The sequence below is a fragment of the Netta rufina genome (genome assembly GCF_964035555.1).
Source record: "Netta rufina genome assembly, chromosome: 16".
Lineage (NCBI taxonomy): Eukaryota > Metazoa > Chordata > Aves > Anseriformes > Anatidae > Netta > Netta rufina.
In genome coordinates, this window is record NC_140140.1 from 15429857 (window position 1) to 15447925 (window position 18069).

The following is an 18069-nucleotide window of genomic DNA, read 5'->3' on the forward strand; positions in this document are numbered from 1 at the left end:
CCAAGGAAGGTGCAGAAAGCCCCCCAAAAATGCGGTGGGGACTGACATGGTGTGTCCCCATGGCAAAGACAGGCACAGAAAGCCCCCCAAAAATGTGGTGGGGACTGATGTGTGTCCCAATGGCAAAGGCAGGTAGAGAAAGCCCCCCTGAAATGCAGTGGGGACTGACGTGGTGTGGCCCCATGGCCAAGCAGGTGCAGAAAGCCCCCCCAAAACGTGGTGGGGACTGACGAGATGTGTCCCCGTGACCAAGGCAGGTGCAGAAAGCCCCCCAGAAATGTGGAGGGGAATGATGTGGTGTCCCAAAGGCAAAGGCAGGTGCAAAAAGCCCTGCCTTTTGGGGGTGTGCATGTGGGGGGGGACACATGAGGGGCACTGAGGGACATAGGGGGACACTGAGGGACACGGGGGGGCACTGAGAAACATGGGAGGGCACTGAGGGACATGGTGGGGCACTGAGGGACATGGGGGGACACTGAGGAACACGGGGGAGCACTGAGGAACACGGGGGGGCACTGAGAGACATTGGGGACACTGAGGAACACGGGGGGGCGCTGAGGGACATGGGGGACACTGAGAGACACGGGGGTGGGCACTGAGGACATAGAGGAGGCATAAAAGTCCGGGGGGAGGCACAGGGGGGCCATACAAAGCCCGTGGGGTCCCCCACAACCACGCAGGGCCCTCTCCCTCTGCCCCCCCCCACCCTCCTCTCTGCCCCCCCTCCCTTCCTATCCCCCGCCCTCCGCGCATGCGCAGTGCCGCGGCCGGGGCACTTCTTTGCACGGGCGGCTTCGCGAAATAAATCCCGTGCCCCCCCCACCCCCAAAAAAAAAAAAAAAAAAAAAAAAAAAAGAAAGAAAAAAACCACCCTCAACGCGCTTGCGCGGAAGCGTCGGTGGTGGCAGCGGGGCGGGGGGGGGGGAGGAAGAAGAGGAGGGAGGGGAGGAGGGGGGGGGGGCCGAGAGCCGCGCGCGCGGCGCAGCCCCGCTCTGCCCCCCCTCCCCCCTCCCCACCCCCCTCCCGCACCCACCCGGCGCCCTCAGCCGCAGCCGCCCGGGGGGGGGGGGGGCGCCTTCCCCCCCCCCCTCCTCCTCCTCCTCCTCCTCTTCCTCCTCACCCCATCCCGTTCCCGGCTTCTTGAGGTAAGCGGCGAGCCCGGCGCCGCGGGGCCTCCCCCCCCCCTCCCCTCCTCTTCTTCCCCTTCCTCCTCCTCCTCCTCCTCCTCCTCCTCCTTCCCCTCCCTCCCCGCGGAGCGTCAGGACGTTACGGCGGGGGGGGGAGGTTGAGGGGGGTGTGGGGGGGGGTGGGGGAACGGGGACGGCACCCGGCTGCCCCCCCCTCTCCCCCCCCCCCGCCCTACACACCCTTCACGGCCTTCCTCTTCCTCCTCCTCCTCCTCCTCTTCCTCCCCCTTCGGCCCTCGCTCCTTCCTGGCCGGCGCTGGAGGCGCTGCCCACGCGCCCCCCCCCAACCCCCCCTTCACTTCAGGACCCCCCCCCTCACCTCAGGGCCCCCCCCTTCACCTCAGGGCCCCACCTTTATCTTAGAGCCCCCCCTTCACCTCAGGATCCCCCCCCCTTTACCTCAGGGCCCCCCCCCCGTCACTGCGGTGCCCCCCCCACCCCTAGCATGGGTCCTGTCACAGCCGAGCCCCCCCCTTCTTCGTCGTCGTCCCCCCCCCGGGGCAATTTCTCCTCATCCTCACCCCCCCCGGACCCCCCTTCCTCATCCTCACCCCCCTCCCACCCTCACCTCAGCACCCCCCTCACATCAATGTGGTGCCCCCCCCCTCCTCACCCCCCCCCATTTTCTCTCTCCTCACCCCCCCCACCTCTGCAACCCCCCCTTTGCCCTGCCCCCCATCCTTGCAACCCCCCCAGCCCCCTGTCTGTGCCCCCCCCCTGCTGCCATGACCCCTCTGTACCCTCCCCTTTGCTTTCTCCCCCCCTATCCTGTGCAGAAGGGCCCCCCCCCCCCCAAAAAAAAAAAACCCTCTCCCTCCTCTCAGGGTGGTGCAGTGTCCCCCCCCAGGGCTGCTTTTTGGGGTGGGGGGGGGGGGGAACTGAGGGTCTGCAGTGCCACAGGTAGCAGGAGGGTGGCTGAGGTCGTGCTGGCGGTCTGGGGGGAGAAAACACCCCCAAAAAATTAAAAAAAATATATAAAAATATAAAAATAAAGCAGCAAAGGTGCTGCGATGGCTGCTGGCGTGTTGTGCCCGGCTCCCCCCCAGCCCACCTCACCCCCTGAACCCCCCCCCCAAAAAAAAAAAAAAGACTGTGGGCAGCGGGAAGCTGTGAGGTTGGTGCTGCTCCCTGGGGTGCTGGGGGGGTCGCCCCAAAAGGATGGGGGCGTAGGGAGAGGGGTCACCCGAAAAAAAAAAGCTGTGGCAGGTAAGGGAGAGCCCCGGGAATCTGCGCCGTGGGTTTTGCTCCTCTTCCTCTCCTCCTGCCCGCTCGGCCCCGCGCGCCTCGTACCTCGCTGCTGCCAAAATTAATTTCCTTTCTTCTCCCCGTGCGACAAAAGGCGTTGTACGAGGCGGTTCTTGGCGTGGAGTGGGGTAAGGAAGAGTCCTGCGGGGGAGCAGCGGGGTTTCTGCTCCCGGACTTGCGCCGAAAGCAAAAAATTTGGGAGCGCGGCGGGAGCTTTGGCCGGGGCTCGGCTCCAGCCTGGGCTTGGACGAAGGGATCTTGGTGGAGGAACGCGGTGCCCAAAGCTGCTCCCGGTGCTGGTGGTCACATCAGAGCGGTGACCTGGGTGCTGCGTGGGGCTGGAGGTGTGCTCAGGGGCTCCGTGTGCCAACTGCGGCGTGCTGTCGCTGGTGATAACGCCAACGGAGGGTGCTTGGGCGTTGCTGAAGGCCGCCTTTAATTCTGTTTCTTACCTCTCCTCTCCTCTCACACCAGTGGCTCGGTGCTGTGACCGGCACCTCCACGGCTTTTCTGGTCATCTGGGGGTTGTCTCCAGGCCGCTTCTTGCAACGTGCAGCACTGCATTGGGGTTGGGGATGTTCCCAGTGATGCCTCGAGCAAGGCTGGGTGATAGGAACTCCTCGGGAGGTCCCTGCCCGTGTCCCGATGGGGACAGCAGCTCCGTGGAGAGGTGCCAGCGCTGAAGCCAGTTGTAAACACGGTCTTAAATCTACTGCTGACTTCTCAGAAACGTGCTCCTCAGATAGCTTTCAGGTGTTGCTGTGTTTTTGCCGGCTCGAAGTCTGGGTTTGGGTCGGTGTCGTGCTTGTGCGTGGCTCTGGGGGAGCAGCCCTCGTCCCGCTGCCCCTGTTCCTGCAGGGACGGCCCTAAAACGATGTGGGTGAAGCTTGGGGGAGCTTCAGGAGCTCGTGGCCTTCTAGCAGATGATGTGAAATGCGTTGGGAAGCACAGCTTCGTGTTGTGTCTCTTCACGTAGCTTTTTGGTGAACAGTGGGCCAATTTTCTTTTTTTTTTTTAATTATTTTCTTCCCATCTGGACACGCTGCTCTCGCTGCCCGTACCCCCATCCCACCCCACCTCCTCCTGCGCCCTCGGTGGCTTTGCAAAGTTCATTTGGGGTTCTCGGGGGGTGCTCCTCCTCCCCTTGGAGCAGGATTTCCTGCAGCCCCTCTGCTCCTAGTGGGAATTGTTCCTCACCTCTCCTTCCCTGCCCTTCCTCCGCAGACCACCGGTCCCCGAGGGTCCCCGCGCCTCCGGCCGGCCCCGTCCCAGCGATGGCAACGCCGGACGTCAGCGTGCACATGGAGGAGGTGGTGGTGGTGACGACGCCGGACAACGCCGTGGATGGCAGCGGGGTGGAAGAGGTGAAGACGGTGCTGGTGACCACCAACCTGTCCCAGCACGGGTAAGAGACAGCTTCCAGCACGCGTGTGGAGGAGCCAACCTGTTGGAACAGCCCCGACTGGGGTCCCAGTAGGACACCAGGAACTAAACCAATGGTTTTTGTGTTTTTTTTTTTTTTTTTTCTATTATTTCTTTCACGGCCGATTCGCTGAGCTCCGAGCGCTCTCAGTGCAGTGAGGTTTGGGCTTTGGGGTCGGGCTCGTGTGTACATAAACGGCAGAGATTCCCCTCGAACGCCGTGGTGTTGGATGGGTGACACCTCTCCAAAAGCAGCGAGCCTCTGTGATTTTTAAAAGTGTGCCCGTGCCCAGTTCCTACCCTGCTTGCTGGTGTTTGGGGCCTGCCCCTTGTTTCATCTTGCTCCGTTCAGAGCAGCTTGGTCACGTTTGGGGTCCCAGGAATGCCCACGTAGCAGTGAGCTGTTTACTTTGTCTCCTGTCCTTCTCTGGTCTGTACCCAGGCACTCCTCAGTGCTCCGAGAGCTCTTTGAGCAGGTACAAAACCCTCGCTCACCCTCGGAGCTGGCTCTGGGCAGGTTTGCCTTGTTCAGGTGTTGCCAGGCTTGAAATCAGCGGGCAGCGAGCGGCTCTGTTTTGCTCTCTCCACAAAGCACGTTTGTGTCCTTTGCTCAAATATGCCCTGCTATTTCTGTGTCACGGCGCTGGGGAGGGGCATCATGTTTCAGCTTTTAGAACACAAAACGGCCGCTGTGCTGCGGCGCCTGTCAAACTTGAGCAGGCTCAGCTCTGCTGGCAGCGGGGCCGATGCCACGCGCGGCCCCTCTCCGCCACATCCCTGCTCTGCTGCCCTCCAAGAGCCCCTTCCCTCCCCGCTGGGGCCCTGGGGAAGGGCAGCTCAGCCCCTCCTGCTTCCCGGACACTTCTGCCAGCAGCGACTCTCAGCTTCCCTGGCAGAGCAGCAGCCAGACATGAAATTGGGGCTGTGGCTCTCTTCGGAGGCAGCACGGCTGCTGTTTGTCATGTGGCTATGAGTCTTCGCAGCACCACGCTGTCTGCAACGCGAGCCGTGGCAGGGACTGGCTTGGTTGGTTTGTTTTTTTTTGTGTGTGTTTTTTTTTTTTTTAATTCTTTTTTTTTTTTTTCCTCCTATTTTTCTTTGGAAACCTCTCCTCACCCCGCAGTGTTCCCCGTGTGGCTGGAGCAGCGCTGTACAGCAGGAGGTGATGTCTCCTGTAGCTGTGCCTACGAGCACAGCAAATCTCTGCAGGCACCGGGAGATTCCTCGGGGGCTTTTTGAAGCATCCCAAACCCTGGCTCTGGCGTACTGGGGCATCGCTGCAGGGCTGTGGGACAGGCTTGGACCTCAGGCTCACACAGCCTGACCCATGAGGCTCCCACCATGCTGGTGACCAGGCTGTGTTGCAGAAAGAGCCACCCCTGGGCTCCTCAAGTCAGAGGATTGCCTTTGCTGGGCTGCTGCTCCTCCTGGGGTGTCTCTGCAGCTGGCTTTGGCTTCCTCACCCTCTTATTTTCCCTCTCCAGCTGGTACAGGGAGAGCAGCTGGGGTTCCTCTGCGCCTCTCGGTCGTGGCTGGAGCACGAGGGAAGCTTTGAGCTGGGCTTTGAGCTCCTCGCTCCTCTTATGTGGTGCTGGGAAGCCCCGAGGCTGCAGGAGAGGCCGAGCCCAGCCCGACAGAGCTTGGGCTTGGTGCACTTCTCCAGTGCTCTTCTGGGTCTGCTTTCGCTGCTTGGAAAAGTAACACGGGCAAGGTTTGGGAGCTTAATTAGCTCCAGCGTTTTAGTATTGACTGGAAAAGGCAGAGGGGGGAAATGGAGAAACTAATAATCAGCGGGAAGCTTTGCTTTCAGAGCTGCTTGGAAAAGGGCTGGGCTCCCGTGCCCCGATGTGTTGCTTGTGTTTCTGGTGAGCGCTCCTGCTGCAGTGTTTTGGTGGAGACCTCTCTTTTTTTTTTTTTTTTTTTTTTTTTTTTTTTCCCAAGTTTCCAGGGGAGGCAGGAGCGGAGGAGAAAGGGGAGTCAAGGCCATGGCTTTCCCTGCACTTTTTCTGCCTTCTCCCCTCTGGTTTGTGGATTCTCCCCGGGAGCTGAGGAGCGGAGCCTCCCCATGGCACGTGAGCAGGGCTCTGCATCCCACGGCTTTGTCATGGTGACCGGAGTGGTGGGATGCACCGTGGGGGTGCCTCGGGTCTCCTGCTCCTCCTGCATCTGCCTGAGGCTCTCCAGAACAGGATGGGGGGAGGCAGGGGGGAGAAACTGCCCTGTTTTGTGTTGCTTTTCTCCTTTTTTTCCTCTGGTTATGTCTCCTGAGCTGACAGACTTTCGTAGTTGCTTGTTTTTTTTCTTCTAAGCTGCTGAAGTTGGTTGTTTTGTCTCTGAAGGATGGGACTGCGAATGTGGGCTGGGTTATTTCTCCCAACCAAATAACAATTTTTGGTCATTTTAGGAGTGGTGTGAGTGCAGCGAAGCCCTGCGGGAGGCTCTGTGTTTCAGAAGCTGACTTTCTGCCAGGCTGACTCTGGTAGATCAGTCGGTGGATAAGGCAGTTTTTTACCTGATTGCAGGCAGAGGAAGGTCAGGATCAGGACTGGGCAGCGCTGGTTTTTGTGTGTCTGGAGTGGCTGCTGCCCTTCTTGCTGCCCCAGGGTGCTGTAGAAGTGGCGTTTCTGGCTTTTCCCTGAAGGAACCCGGAGAAACGCAAAAACCAAGTAGCAAAACGATGAAAAAAACAGGTTAAAACTCTTCTCTTTCCCGTGCCAAACTGCTGCTTCTGTAATACTAACCTGTGTGCAGGCACATTAGCTCAGGATTTACCCTTCAGCGCCCTTTTGCATTATCCATCACTTCCCAGCACTCAGAACAGGTCCTCGTGTGCCGCAGAGGCAGCAGGACCATCCCCGTGGTGCCTCCCTTCCCCAAACCAGCTCCATCTCCCACTCCTTGTGCTCTCACCCCGCTGCAGTCCGATCTTTGGATCTCCCAGCTTACTCACCGGGTGCTGGAGATGCCGCCCACGTGGGCTCCTTATCTCCTGTGCCCTGCTCGCCCCCAGGCTGGAGCAGGGAGCGATGCTTTGAAGCCCCAGTCCCGCCCCGAAGCCCTGCACTGGGAGGCCAGGACTGAAAAACCAGTTGCTCTTGAACTGGTCCCTGTGGCACCGCGGGTGGGAAGCGCAGCTGCCGGTGAGTCACTGGGGCTATTGTTTTAATTCACCCCAAAGAGGACAGATTTCAGTCTTAGGTTCTCCAGACAGCTTTTCTTGGGAAGTTAACACATGGAAGCATGTGGCAAGAGATTTTTTTTCCACCCTTCTCCCTCCTGCAGGACCCCAGAGGCCCAGCAAGCTTCCTGCAGCCATCAGACATCTCCACTAACAAATGTCCCCATTAAACCCCTCCAGGAAAGCTCCAACGCGCACCGTGCCTGCAGATGTGACCACTTGGGAAGCCTTGGTGGCGAGGAGCGTGTCCCGTGGCGGGTCCAGGGCTTTTGGCTGTGCTCTGCAGCTGAGTCAGGCACATAGGAAGGATATGGTGTGGTGAGGAACCGGCTCTGAGTCCATCAGCAGAGCTCTGAGTGAATTTGAGGGCTCTGGTGTAGGGAAGATGAAAGCGGTCTTCACTGCTGGAAGCAGATCTGGTTTAATTAATATTATACCTATATGGGGTTGTAAGAGGAGAAGAGAGTGCAGCGGTGGGTCTGTAGCTTGCGTTGGGTTATCTCTGTTCATGGATCTGCTGTTGAGGCTTGATGAGCTCTGGCACGGTGCTTGTGTCGCTCCCTGAGGTCCTGCTCCAGGGAGGCAGCCCGAGCACCTCACACAGGTTTTTCTGGGGAGTTTTCTTAGGCAAAACTGGCAGAGACTGGTAAGGGAGGGCCTGACCTGAACCCCGGTTGTGGTAGCAGCTCTCTGTGTCTCCTTCCTTTGCACCCACAGGACCTTGTGCTGTGGGCTGTGTCGGTGTCAGGGCTGTGGGGCTGGGATCACAGAGCTGAGACAGGCAGCTGGGTCCTGGCGGTGCTGCTCCCGGACTGGTGGCAGCTTCTTGTCCTTGTAAAGGAAAACAGCCGAGCCTCTCAAAACCAGCACCAAGTTTTGTGGGAGAACATAGCAGGGATGACATAGCAGGGATGACTTCTGGAGCCGCATCTCCTCGAAACATCAGAATGGAGGTCGCAGTTCCACGTCGCTTAATTTTGCGTATTTCTCTCTTTCTTACCAGCGGTGACATAAATGAAGACACTCTGGAGACGGAAAACGCGGCTGCTGCGGCCGCCGCTGCCTTCACAGCATCTACACACCTGAAGGAAGCGGTCTTAGGTAGGTTCAGCCCGAGCTGCAGCCCCCTGGCAGCAGGAGCCAGCCCTGCTCGCTGCAGCGTGGGGCTCGGGGAGGGGACTGCTGAGAGCAGGGGGATCCTGTGGGCACACCTGCATCGCTGCCCTGTGCCAGGGGTGTTCTCTGGGCTTGCCCCCCAGCAGGGATTCTGTGCTGGGCTTGGGAAGGAGCCTGGGGCTGGGTGATGCTTGCTGGAGCGTTGCTGCCCTCTCCTGGTGCAGGCTGAGACCCGTGTGCCTGGTGTCTGCCCTCCAGCTCTTGCTTTCCCACCCAGCACAAGCAGGGATTTTGTTTTTTCCACCTGCTTTGGCTACAAGCAAAAATGAATTCAGTGAGCAAGGTGGGGCTGGAGGTGCCTTAAAATCAGCTACGTTCTGAAAACACGGGTGAATGTGTAATTGCCCTACCAACACCATTCCTTTCATTGTTACCAAGAACTGGATTTTCAGCCCTGGCCACTGATTTCTGTGCATTCGGCTGGGGCTGGATTGCTGTAAATTTTTCTGCACTAATTCCCAGGGTAGCTGGATGCTTTAGTAGAAGCTTGCAAGTGAGTTGTGGCCACACAACCCCATTCCCACCCCTGCCCCATGTGCATTATCAATGTTTTTTGATGCTGAGCTTTAGCACTGCGTGTGCTGCCAGCTGGGGGCTGTGGCTCACGTTTCTTTTTGATCTGTCCCTTCCTCTGTTCCCTGTGAGAAGTGAAGATGGCTGAAGATGAGGACACTTTGGAGGCAGAGATTGTGTACCCCATCACCTGCGGAGACAGCAAAGCCAACCTCATCTGGAGGAAATTTGTCTGCCCTGGGATCAATGTGAAGTGTGTGCAGGTGAGGGTGATGGGCTGTGACACTGTGACACGAGCGGGGAGCGTCCCTGATGTGCTCCCAAATGAAGGACTTGAGCCCTCCCGTGACAGCATCGCAGCCTTGCATGCCTTTTTCTCGGTTTGGTCCCTCTCAGTAAGCTTTGGCAAGTTTTTTTTGCATCACAACCATGTCATGGTGGGAGAGGGAGAAATTACTGGGACGTTAATATCTCGTACGTGTTGGCTTGACCAAACTAAGCAGACCTGGCTGGAGAGATGCTGTCCCAATTTAACTGCATTACTGGAGAGTTTGGGAACTTCCCTGTCCGTTCAGTTTGAGAGAAACCGAGGATTTGTTGAGAAATTAATAAAACATTGAATGGTCGCTCCTCTCTCTTGGAGGATTCATGGTTAAAACCTGCATGGATCTGGGGAGGAGGGCCAAACTTTCATTTCCAGGAACGTGCTGTGTGTGATGCTGTAGTAAGGCATCCGTGGCATTTACACGCTGACTACACAGCACCCTGCTGGGGTAGCATCTGTGCTGGGCTGGGCTGCACGAGGGATTTCCACAAGATGTTCCTCCTCCTTCATAGGAGAGATGGTCTCTTCTATCTCCGAAGAGGAGAACGGCTGCTGGTGCAGGTGATTGCTTCTGCTGCTACCTGAAACCAACCTTTGTGCTGAAACCCATGTGCTTGCTAAAGAGAAGCAGTTTCTTGTGCAGTAATTGTGAATGAGAGTGCTCACGATAATATCGATTAACGTGGGCATGGAGAAGAGACCTGAACTTGGGAAACGCTTTCTAAGACTGGTCATAAAACAATTCTTTAGAGAGCTTCCTCATTCTGGAGGGTTGCTTTTAGTTTAGCTCACGGGTTCAGTTTGAGCTGGGTGTGTAGGGCAATAAAAAAAAAAAAAAAAAAGGGGGCCAATTCCCACTGACGCTGAGTTTCTCCCTCCTGCAGTTCAACGATCGCCTCATTAGTCCCAAGGAGTTTGTCCACTTGGCGGGCAAGTCGACCCTGAAGGACTGGAAGCGGGCAATCCGGATGAATGGGATCATGCTCCGGTCAGTCTCTGTTTGTATGCAGCAACAGCAGCAATTTCTGTTTTCTGGGGGAGAACGGTGGGGTGGGACAGAGCCTTCAACACTTTTTTTTTTTTGCTTTTTTTTTTTGTTTTGCTGTGGAGAGCACAAGTGTGCTCCTGAACACTTGTCTCAGTAACAGCCTGGCCCTGGTGTTACCCATCCAAAGAATTTGAGTATCCTTGTGCATAGGGAATAATTTGGGGCAGCACGTGTTTCTTGGGTTCTTAGAAGTCAAACCAAGCTGGGTTCCCAGCTGCCATAAGGTCAGTGAAAATTTTAGGGGCCCCTGGTGGTCCAGCTGTGCTGCGTACAGATTCTCGGTGTGAGCTGCTCACTGTCACTCTGGTCATGAACCAACACTCCTACTGCATTATGTCTGCTTTATATCAATTTTTTTCCCCCCAAGGGCTTATTTAAAGCTTATTTATGCATTTATCTTCTCTGCAGTTCTACAGCTACTGAATTCTTCTGTGGTTGTCTTTAACACCAGCCTGATGTTGGTTCAATTAAAATCCATCTCTCTGCCTGTAGGCATCACCTCTTTCCCTAGGAATTGTCAGTGTTTTCCTGGCCTTGTCACGGGGTGACGCTGCATTTGCCTGGTTTCTTCTGCTTCAGTGCAGGCATCCCTCACACTCCTTCTAAGCAGCTTTTGCTCCACGTAGGTTTTTGCATAATAGGCTTATGCCTCAGCAAGGCAGGTCTTTCAAGGGACAAAAAACAATCTTCACGAGGAATGTCTGAAGGCAAGCCAGGCAGCCCATGGAGACAAGTCTTAGGAAGCTCAGGTTGTGCTTGGCCAGCAGCTTGCTTCGACTCAGGGCAGTCTAAGGGGAGATGATGTACACCAGTGGCGCCACATCCTTTGCTTAACCCTACTTATAAACTAAAATTAGAAGCCTCAGTTTACGTCCCATCTCTTTTTATGTGCTCTCGAGTGAAAAAGGGGAAGGAGCAGGCTTCCTGCTATCTCTGCTCCGAGCTGAGACTTCCTTTCTGCTGCAGTCTGCGGGCGTGCATGGGCTGGGTGCTCACGGGACCAGGCTGGGACCTCTCTTCTCTGTCCTCCCTGCGTGAACCAGGCGTCTATCAGACCAGTGAGGGTCCCTGGCTAAAACCACAAACCCCGTGCTGAAAAATCTGCTCAGGAGGTGGGACCAGCTCCCAGGCAAGCTTGTCTGGAGGCCAAGTGCTGCCCTGCTCCTGGCACGTGGAGGAGCAGTGGGACAGGAATATATCCTTAGGAAAGAGCTCGTGTGCATCTTCAGGCTCCCAGCCCAAGCTGAGTGCTTTATTGGTGAAGAAGATGTTTCCTTGGAGGTCACCAGAAATTCACCCGGCTCTGTCTTCCCCTTCTGCACATGAATCTCTGTGTGCAGCTATGAAAAAGAGGAAGGTCAAGTGGTGTTCTGGGAGGAGTGATTACTTTTTTGGTCCTTCTTCCTCTTTCCTCACTCTAGCTGTTGAGTAAAATTTTCTTTGAAAGCCGTCAGCCTGCCAGCAAGCAAGTTCCCTTCGCTTTCATGAGGCAGTGTTTTGCTGAAGTGGTTAATGACCTTTTTGCCCATGCCCTGGTCTTGCTGTTGCTGCGGTCTTTGGGAGGAGCAGCCATGTGCTCGTCACTCCTCGGATCTGTTTGTGTCAAAGAAGCTCTGATGGCAGTTCAGTTGGGCAGGAGGCTCTGAGATGTGGCAGAGGAGGGGTTGGAAATCAAATTGGTGTTATCTCTGCACCTCAGCTGCAGCACGATGTGTTCGGTGGGGCTTCTCCTCACCACCCTGGCCTCCTGAAGGCTTCCCCACCCCTGGAGCACCGAGAAGCGGTTGGATTTGTGCATGTGGCCAGTATGGCACAGGCTGTGGATGCTGTTGTAAGGGACTGTTAACGCTGCCTGTAAGGACAGGGGAACTTGGCAAGGGGCCCCAGCCCGTTGCCTCTGCCTTCTCCAGCTCGTGCTGGTGTGCTGAGCAAAGCCCCGGAGCTCATTCATCGAGCTGGCTGTCCCCAGGGTAATGCTCCTCCCTCCTTCTCCGTCCTGCTGGCAGGCATCGTGTTAAAGGAAGGCAGAAGCTGAGCGTTAGAGCCTGGCAGCTGCTCTGCCCCGGGGTGCTGAGATGTCTGGGGGGATGCTCCACGGGTTGTCCCCGTCAGGAGCTGCTCCTCCAGCTCCTGACGTGAGTGTGTTCCCCTTCTTGCTCCTCTCTTGCAGGAAGATCATGGACTCGGGGGAGCTGGATTTCTACCAGCACACTAAGGTCTGCTCCAACACCTGCCGGAGCACCAAAATCGACCTGACTGGAGCCAGGGTGTCTTTGACCAGCCAGACCTCAACAGAGTACATTCCTCTCACTCCCGCTTCTGCAGATGGTAGGTGCAGCGATCCGAGCACCCTTGCAGCAGGGGCTTTGAAGAATTAAAGCGTAACTAATGCCGCGTACCGACCGCCAGTTTATGCTTTGTGGGTTGTTTTTATTCTCTGCTTTTTTTTTTTTTTCTCCCTGCTCTGTTGCAGGATTCCCCATAGCAGAGCTAGGCAGAGTCGTTGTTAGTGCACCCTGGCAGAGATGTAATAACTCACCTAGTTGCTCTGTAACACTGCATGACCTGAAGAGCCGCCCTTCTGCCATCCTGGCTTGCCCCAAACTGTGTAGCTGAAGCAGAAGACTGCAATTAATCTGTAAGAGCACAATAGTCGTTGCTTGATGAAGTCACCCCCGTCCCAGCTGCTGGTCGGAGCTGTGTCCTGCTCCTCGCAGGAGCTGGGGTCTGCGCGGCCCCCGGCTGCGCAGTGTTGCTGGGGCAGGAGTCCTCCTGCGCCTCTCCCAGCTGTAAACTGACTTTGGCCTGAATAATTCATGGGCTTTCATTTAACGCTCCCTGCCTGAATTATTTATTGGTTTTGTCTGCTGAAAGATTAAAGAGAATCGGGGAATACAACAGATTTTCATCTGCCCTCGTGCATGTAGTTCATAAAACTGGACGTAAACGGTTTTGCTGCTGCGTAGCTTTAGCCCTAAATTTAATTTGACCTATAGTTACAGGTAACTGTTACATTGGAAAGTTTTTTAATTTCAATGTAGGTTTTTTTCTTTTTTTTCCTTAGCTCTTTTGGCTACTGAGAGTTAAGAAATGCCCCCCAAGGGCTCCTGATGGTGCCCGTGGGGCAGAGTGCTGGCAGCCGAGCCTGGCGCTTTGGTGGCGGCAGCTGGGGAAGCTGATGCTGATTTCAGTGCACGGCACAGCCTGCCTGGGCTCCAGAGCTGCAGCTTGCTCCGAGCCCTCCTAAAATCCAGCACCATGATTAACAGCTGGCTAACGAGGGGGTGCTTCCTGTGCTTGGGTGTGCTGGAATAAACAGAGCCCTGCAGGCTGCGGAGGAAAGGGAGAGTAATTGGATTTGGTGTCAGCAGCTGAGCGCTGCCAGGGCGCTCACGGCCACGTCTCTGGCCCAGATTCCCCATCTCCTGCTCCTGTGCATGGACCGATGCCGGCTGCCAGGCTCTGGGGACACAAATCCCCGAGGTCTGGTGGGCAGCGAGGGGGGAGTCGGTCCCTGCAAGGCTCTGGAAACCCCACGGGCACGCGGGTCTGGCAAGCAGTGAGCTGCCCAGAAGGGATGCAAGGAAATCGGGCTCAAAATCTGACTTTCACTCTTAGCAATAATAGCGTGTGTGCAGAGGGGACTGGGAGGAGAGCGTCTTGCACAAGGATTGCAGAAGTAATCTCTGTGGCATTACGCTCAGGGTGGAAAAATAAGTCCTGCAGGCACAGCAAGCCCCTTGGGCGTCCCTCTCTGCTCGGCTTGGAGAGCAAGGATCAGATGAAAGCGTCCCTGCTGCAATAACAACAGAGCAGTCGCAGCAGCGCAGCGAGGGAGCGCATCCCTCAACCAGCCCCTGAGAAACGCAGAGAAAAATCAGGACTTTTTTTTTTTTTCTTCTTCTCTTTTCTTGCTATTGGTTGCAGTCAACGGGTCCCCAGCCACGATTACCATAGAAACGTGCGAGGATGCCAGCGATTGGACCACCAGCATCGGAGGTAACGGCTCGGCTCGGCGCAACGCATCCGGGGCAGAGGTTGGAGGTGATGCTGGGAGAAGAGGGGAACAGCAGGGACCAGGAGCAGGAAGCCTCTGGCAGGAGCAGCCCTGCTCGAACCTCCCCTGGGGTTATTTGTTTGCTGCTCACCAGTGCCCAGCGGTCTGACCGCGGCGTCGGCTTGAGATGAAATTGTTTCTGAGCACTAAAATGTCCAGCCGTGGTGTGGCCCTAGGGAAGGAAGAGTCAGAGTGGCTGTAAAATGCTTCTTGTGCTCCTCTGGTGTAATCTGAGCTGAGGAAGCAGATGTGGCACCCAGGCAGGAGGGGCTCCTGCTGCATTGAGGCAGGGCTCCTGAAGGAGGGCTGCCTTCGTCTCTCGCTTGCCCCTACACCCAGCTTGAATCCTGAGCTGGAGAAGGAGCTGGGCTTCACAGCACCCCTGTCCTGCTTGGCAGAGTTGGCTCTGTGTGCTGCAGAGGATGGGAAATGTCCTTTAGACATGCCACAGGCTTTTCTCCTTCCAGCTGCCCTTCGGGTACATGCTCCAGCTGGGCTTTGTCCCAGCACTGTACCTGCAGAGCAGGAAGACTTCACCCTTGTAGGGGGCAGAAGCCAGAGAGAAAATCGCTATCACTTGGGGGCTTGTGACGTGCAGCCCCTTTTTCTGAGAGAGCCATAAAACCCCCGTTCCCATCTCTGAGGGTTTTGTGGGTCTCCCTTGCTTTGTCTTTCTGCAGATGACACGTTTGCTTTCTGGCAAGGCCTGAAGGACGTGGGTCTTCTGGACGACATCATCCATGAGTTCCACCAGGAGCTAGTGGAGACCATGAAGGGCTTGCAGCAGCGAGCGCAGGATCCCCCGCTGCAGCTCGGTGGTAAGGAGCAGGTCTTGGGCTCTTGGCTGTGCTGGGAAGAGACATCTGAGCAGAGGGGCTGGTGGGTTTTCTCCTTAGAGACACGTGGATGACACTAGAGGGAGGCAGTTTGTCATAATTTAATCAGATTGCAGAGAAATCAAAAGTGAAATAAAAAGGGAATGCATTTCATTTCATTCTAGCCCATCACTCTCATAAATGCACGCTGGAATGACCCCCTCAGCTCACTGCAGGTGTGGGAGGGGAGAGCGAGGCTGCCAGCTGCATGGCTCCTGCCACAGCTGCTCGCTTCTGGTGGCTGCGGGCAGGCTCCGAGCCTCGTGGTCAGAATTCCCCCGGCGCTCTGGGGTTTCCTATCCGCTGGCTTCAGGTCTCCAGACAAATCTTTGGCTGAGGAACTGAAGTGGGAATTGAGGCCATTGGAATAATAACGCAGCAGGCAGCTACCGTGCCAGATTTCTTATCAATCCCTGCTAAGTAGGAGAGGGCTGCTTATCTGCTAGCGACCTTTCTTATGCCTTCTGTCATCTCCTGCCCAGCCTCTTGCATTACCCTCGTGCAGACTTTGGCTGTCTCGGCTGAATGTGTTTGCTTTCATTTGGCTTCTTACAAAACCATAAATACTTGGCAGTGGGAATCTTGCGTTCCTCAAAGACCTGTGTGTTCTTTTCAAGACGCCGTCCTACTCAACAACGTCGTGCAGAACTTCGGCATGCTGGATCTGGTCAAGAAGGTCCTGGCCAGCCACAAGTGCCAGATGGATCGCTCGAGGGAGCAGTACACGCGGGATTTGGCAGGTACAGCCCAGGGGATGTGCTGGTGCTCCTGCACTTGTTGGTGTTTCCTTTTTGTCTAAGGAAGTGGGCTTTGTGTTAAAGCTGAGGCTGGTGGCAGAGCCCTGGGGCAGCTCGCCGAGGGCGTGCCACTGATCCTCATCTCCTTGCAGCTTTGGAGCAGCAGTGCGATGAGCACCGCAAGCGGGCGAAGGAGCTGAAGCACAAATCGCAGCACCTCAACAACGTGCTGATGACTCTCACTCCCGTCTCCGTCCCCGCGCCTTTAAAACGCCCCCGGCTCACCAGGGCCACCTCCGGACCAGCTGCCATCACCTCTCAGGTCCTCTCCCAGCCGGCGCAGATCGCCGTCGCCCCAGCCGTGTCCCAGCTCGCCAGCCTCCCTCTCGGCAAAGTGGTCTCCACCCTCACGCCCTCGGTGCTGGGGAAAAGCCCGTCCCAGCCTCCCGCCGCCAGCTCCCCGGCGTCCCCCTTGCTGGGTGGCTACACGGTGCTGGCCTCCTCCGGCACCTCCTTCCCCGGCGCGGTGGAAATCCACCCGGACGCTCCCAACCTGACGGTGCTGAGCACGGCGGCGGCTCAGGACGGCAGCACGGTGGTGAAGGTGGTCAGCCCTTTCCAGCTGCTCACGCTGCCGGGGCTCGGCACCGCCATCCAGAACGTGACGCACGTGGCCGCCGCCGGCGGCAGCGCGGTGCTGACCGTGCCCCCCGAGGGCCCCGTGGCCGAGCACGCCGCTGCCACCATCGAGGTGACGGCGCTGGCCGACGAGGCGGAGCAGAAGTGAAAAAGGGGGGGGACCTGCCTGGAGGGACGTTCGTGGCGGCGCTCTGGGTGGAACTGCCTTTTTTTTTTCTCTGTCTGCGCTGCAGGGAGAGGAGCGGTGTAACGAGCGGCACGGGTTAACGAGACTCAGAGCGGCTGGAGCTGGGAACGAGGAGGTGCAGGTCAGGCAGGGGGGGGAGGAAGGATGCCCGGAGAAGGGAGGCAAAACGCTCTGCCCCGTTTGGAGGAAGGAGAAAAGGAAAAAAAAAGGCTGAAGTTTTTATAAAGCTTTCCTCCCTGCTCTCTTGGAAGAGTTATTCCACGCCTCTCAGCCCGGCCGCGGCTGGAGCAGCTGTGTCGGAGGAGCAGGGGCTCAGGGCAAGGAGGCGAAGGCGGCAGGAGGGAGATTAAGGAAACACAAAAGTGCTGAGCAGGCACAAACCTGGCTGCTGAGGGCCCGGCGGGAAGTGATGGGATGAGCAGGGAGCCGGCTGCTTTCCCTCTCCCTCCTCTGTGGGCGGGGAGCAGGGGTGGCTTTGTCCGTGGGCCACCTGCAGCCGTGAATTTGGGGCCACCATCAGTGTGTGGCCGTGAGCCCAAGCCAGAGCCTGGTTTCTGCACAGGGTGCGGGCGCTGCGAACAACCCTGCGGCCACAGCAAGGGCCTGAGCAGGGAAGGAGAGGGGAGGGACCTGTCCCAGGTTGTGATCCCCCAAGGAACCGAGGAACGCAGAGGGCTGGGAAGAGCTGTAGCTTCTGAGGACTTAGGGGTCTCTTTCTATTTTTCTTCAAGAAAAGAGAAAAAAAACATTGTTTGGGATTATTATTATTTTTTTTTTTACTCAAAAGGGGATTTTTTTTTTTTAAGCACAGCCCTCCTGGCTGTGACCACGGCACCACGTTCAGGCAGGAGGAGGGGTTGGGTGCAGCAGAGGAGTTCAGCGACGGCGCTGAGCAGCCTGCAGCCCGGTGCCCAGAGCCCAGCATTATGCCACCGGGTGTCTCTGCTGCAGGCCCTGCTGTCGTTTTCCCCCCCCCTGCTGGGAGAAGATGCTCTGGGGGCTGCGGGAAGGGGGTGTTCAGCTCAGCTCTGCCTTTTGAGGGTTCAACTTGCTGCGAGTCTCCCCGCTGTTCCCGTGTGCAGGCGCGCGCCGGCTGCGCGCGGCCGTGTTTACACCGTCTCCGGCTGGGAGGAGCTGGGGGCTTGAAGTGTGGGTTTTCTATGAACTCGATCTGGCAGCAGCAATGACAGGTCACTTCAAGGAGCTAATAAATATTTTTTTGAAAGAGTCTCGCTTGGTTTATTGCGTCTGGCTGTCACGGCGAGGGTTGCAAACCAGGGCAGGCACACGCTGAATGAAGTGAAACCAAATAGCCACGTGTGTTTGCTGTGTGCTCGCCGGGGCAAAGAGCTGCTCCGGATCCTTTGAGCAGTGTGGGCACAGGGTGATGTCTGGGTGTTGAAGGAGCTGATTGGGGTTGTGCAGTGGTTTTCCTCTGAGAGGCTGGGGGCTGTGATCCTGGGACAGATAAGGGCTGTGC

General features: G+C 56.9%; 1 protein-coding gene across 3 annotated transcripts; it reads left to right on the forward strand.

The window, feature by feature from the left end:
- The first annotated feature begins 1022 nt into the window (after nt 1–1022).
- GMEB2 (glucocorticoid modulatory element binding protein 2) lies at nt 1023–17816 on the forward strand. Of its 3 annotated transcripts, none has more exons than XM_084296490.1 (10): nt 1023–1145; nt 3657–3837; nt 8036–8133; nt 8854–8984; nt 9931–10034; nt 12265–12422; nt 14022–14093; nt 14832–14969; nt 15644–15766; nt 15916–17816. In XM_084296490.1, the coding sequence occupies exons 2-10, from the start codon at nt 3707–3709 to the stop codon at nt 16548–16550; spliced, it is 1590 nt and encodes a 529-aa protein (XP_084152616.1). In that variant the 5' UTR covers nt 1023–1145; nt 3657–3706; the 3' UTR covers nt 16551–17816. The 3 variants fall into 3 exon arrangements, with proteins under 3 accessions (XP_084152616.1, XP_084152617.1, XP_084152618.1); XM_084296491.1 differs by having other exon boundaries at nt 8857–8984; XM_084296492.1 differs by lacking the exon at nt 1023–1145 and having other exon boundaries at nt 3808–3837; nt 8862–8984.
- Nucleotides 17817–18069: the final 253 nt, after the last annotated feature.

Excerpts from the sequence above, each read along its gene's own strand:
- GMEB2 (XM_084296490.1), top strand. The coding sequence starts at position 3,707 with ATGGCAACGCCGGACGTCAGCGTGCACATGGAGGAGGTGGTGGTGGTG. Across the intron at positions 12,423-14,021 it reads CACTCCCGCTTCTGCAGATG|TCAACGGGTCCCCAGCCACG; the intron begins GTAGGTGCAGCG and ends TATTGGTTGCAG. Across the intron at positions 15,767-15,915 it reads GTACACGCGGGATTTGGCAG|CTTTGGAGCAGCAGTGCGAT; the intron begins GTACAGCCCAGG and ends ATCTCCTTGCAG.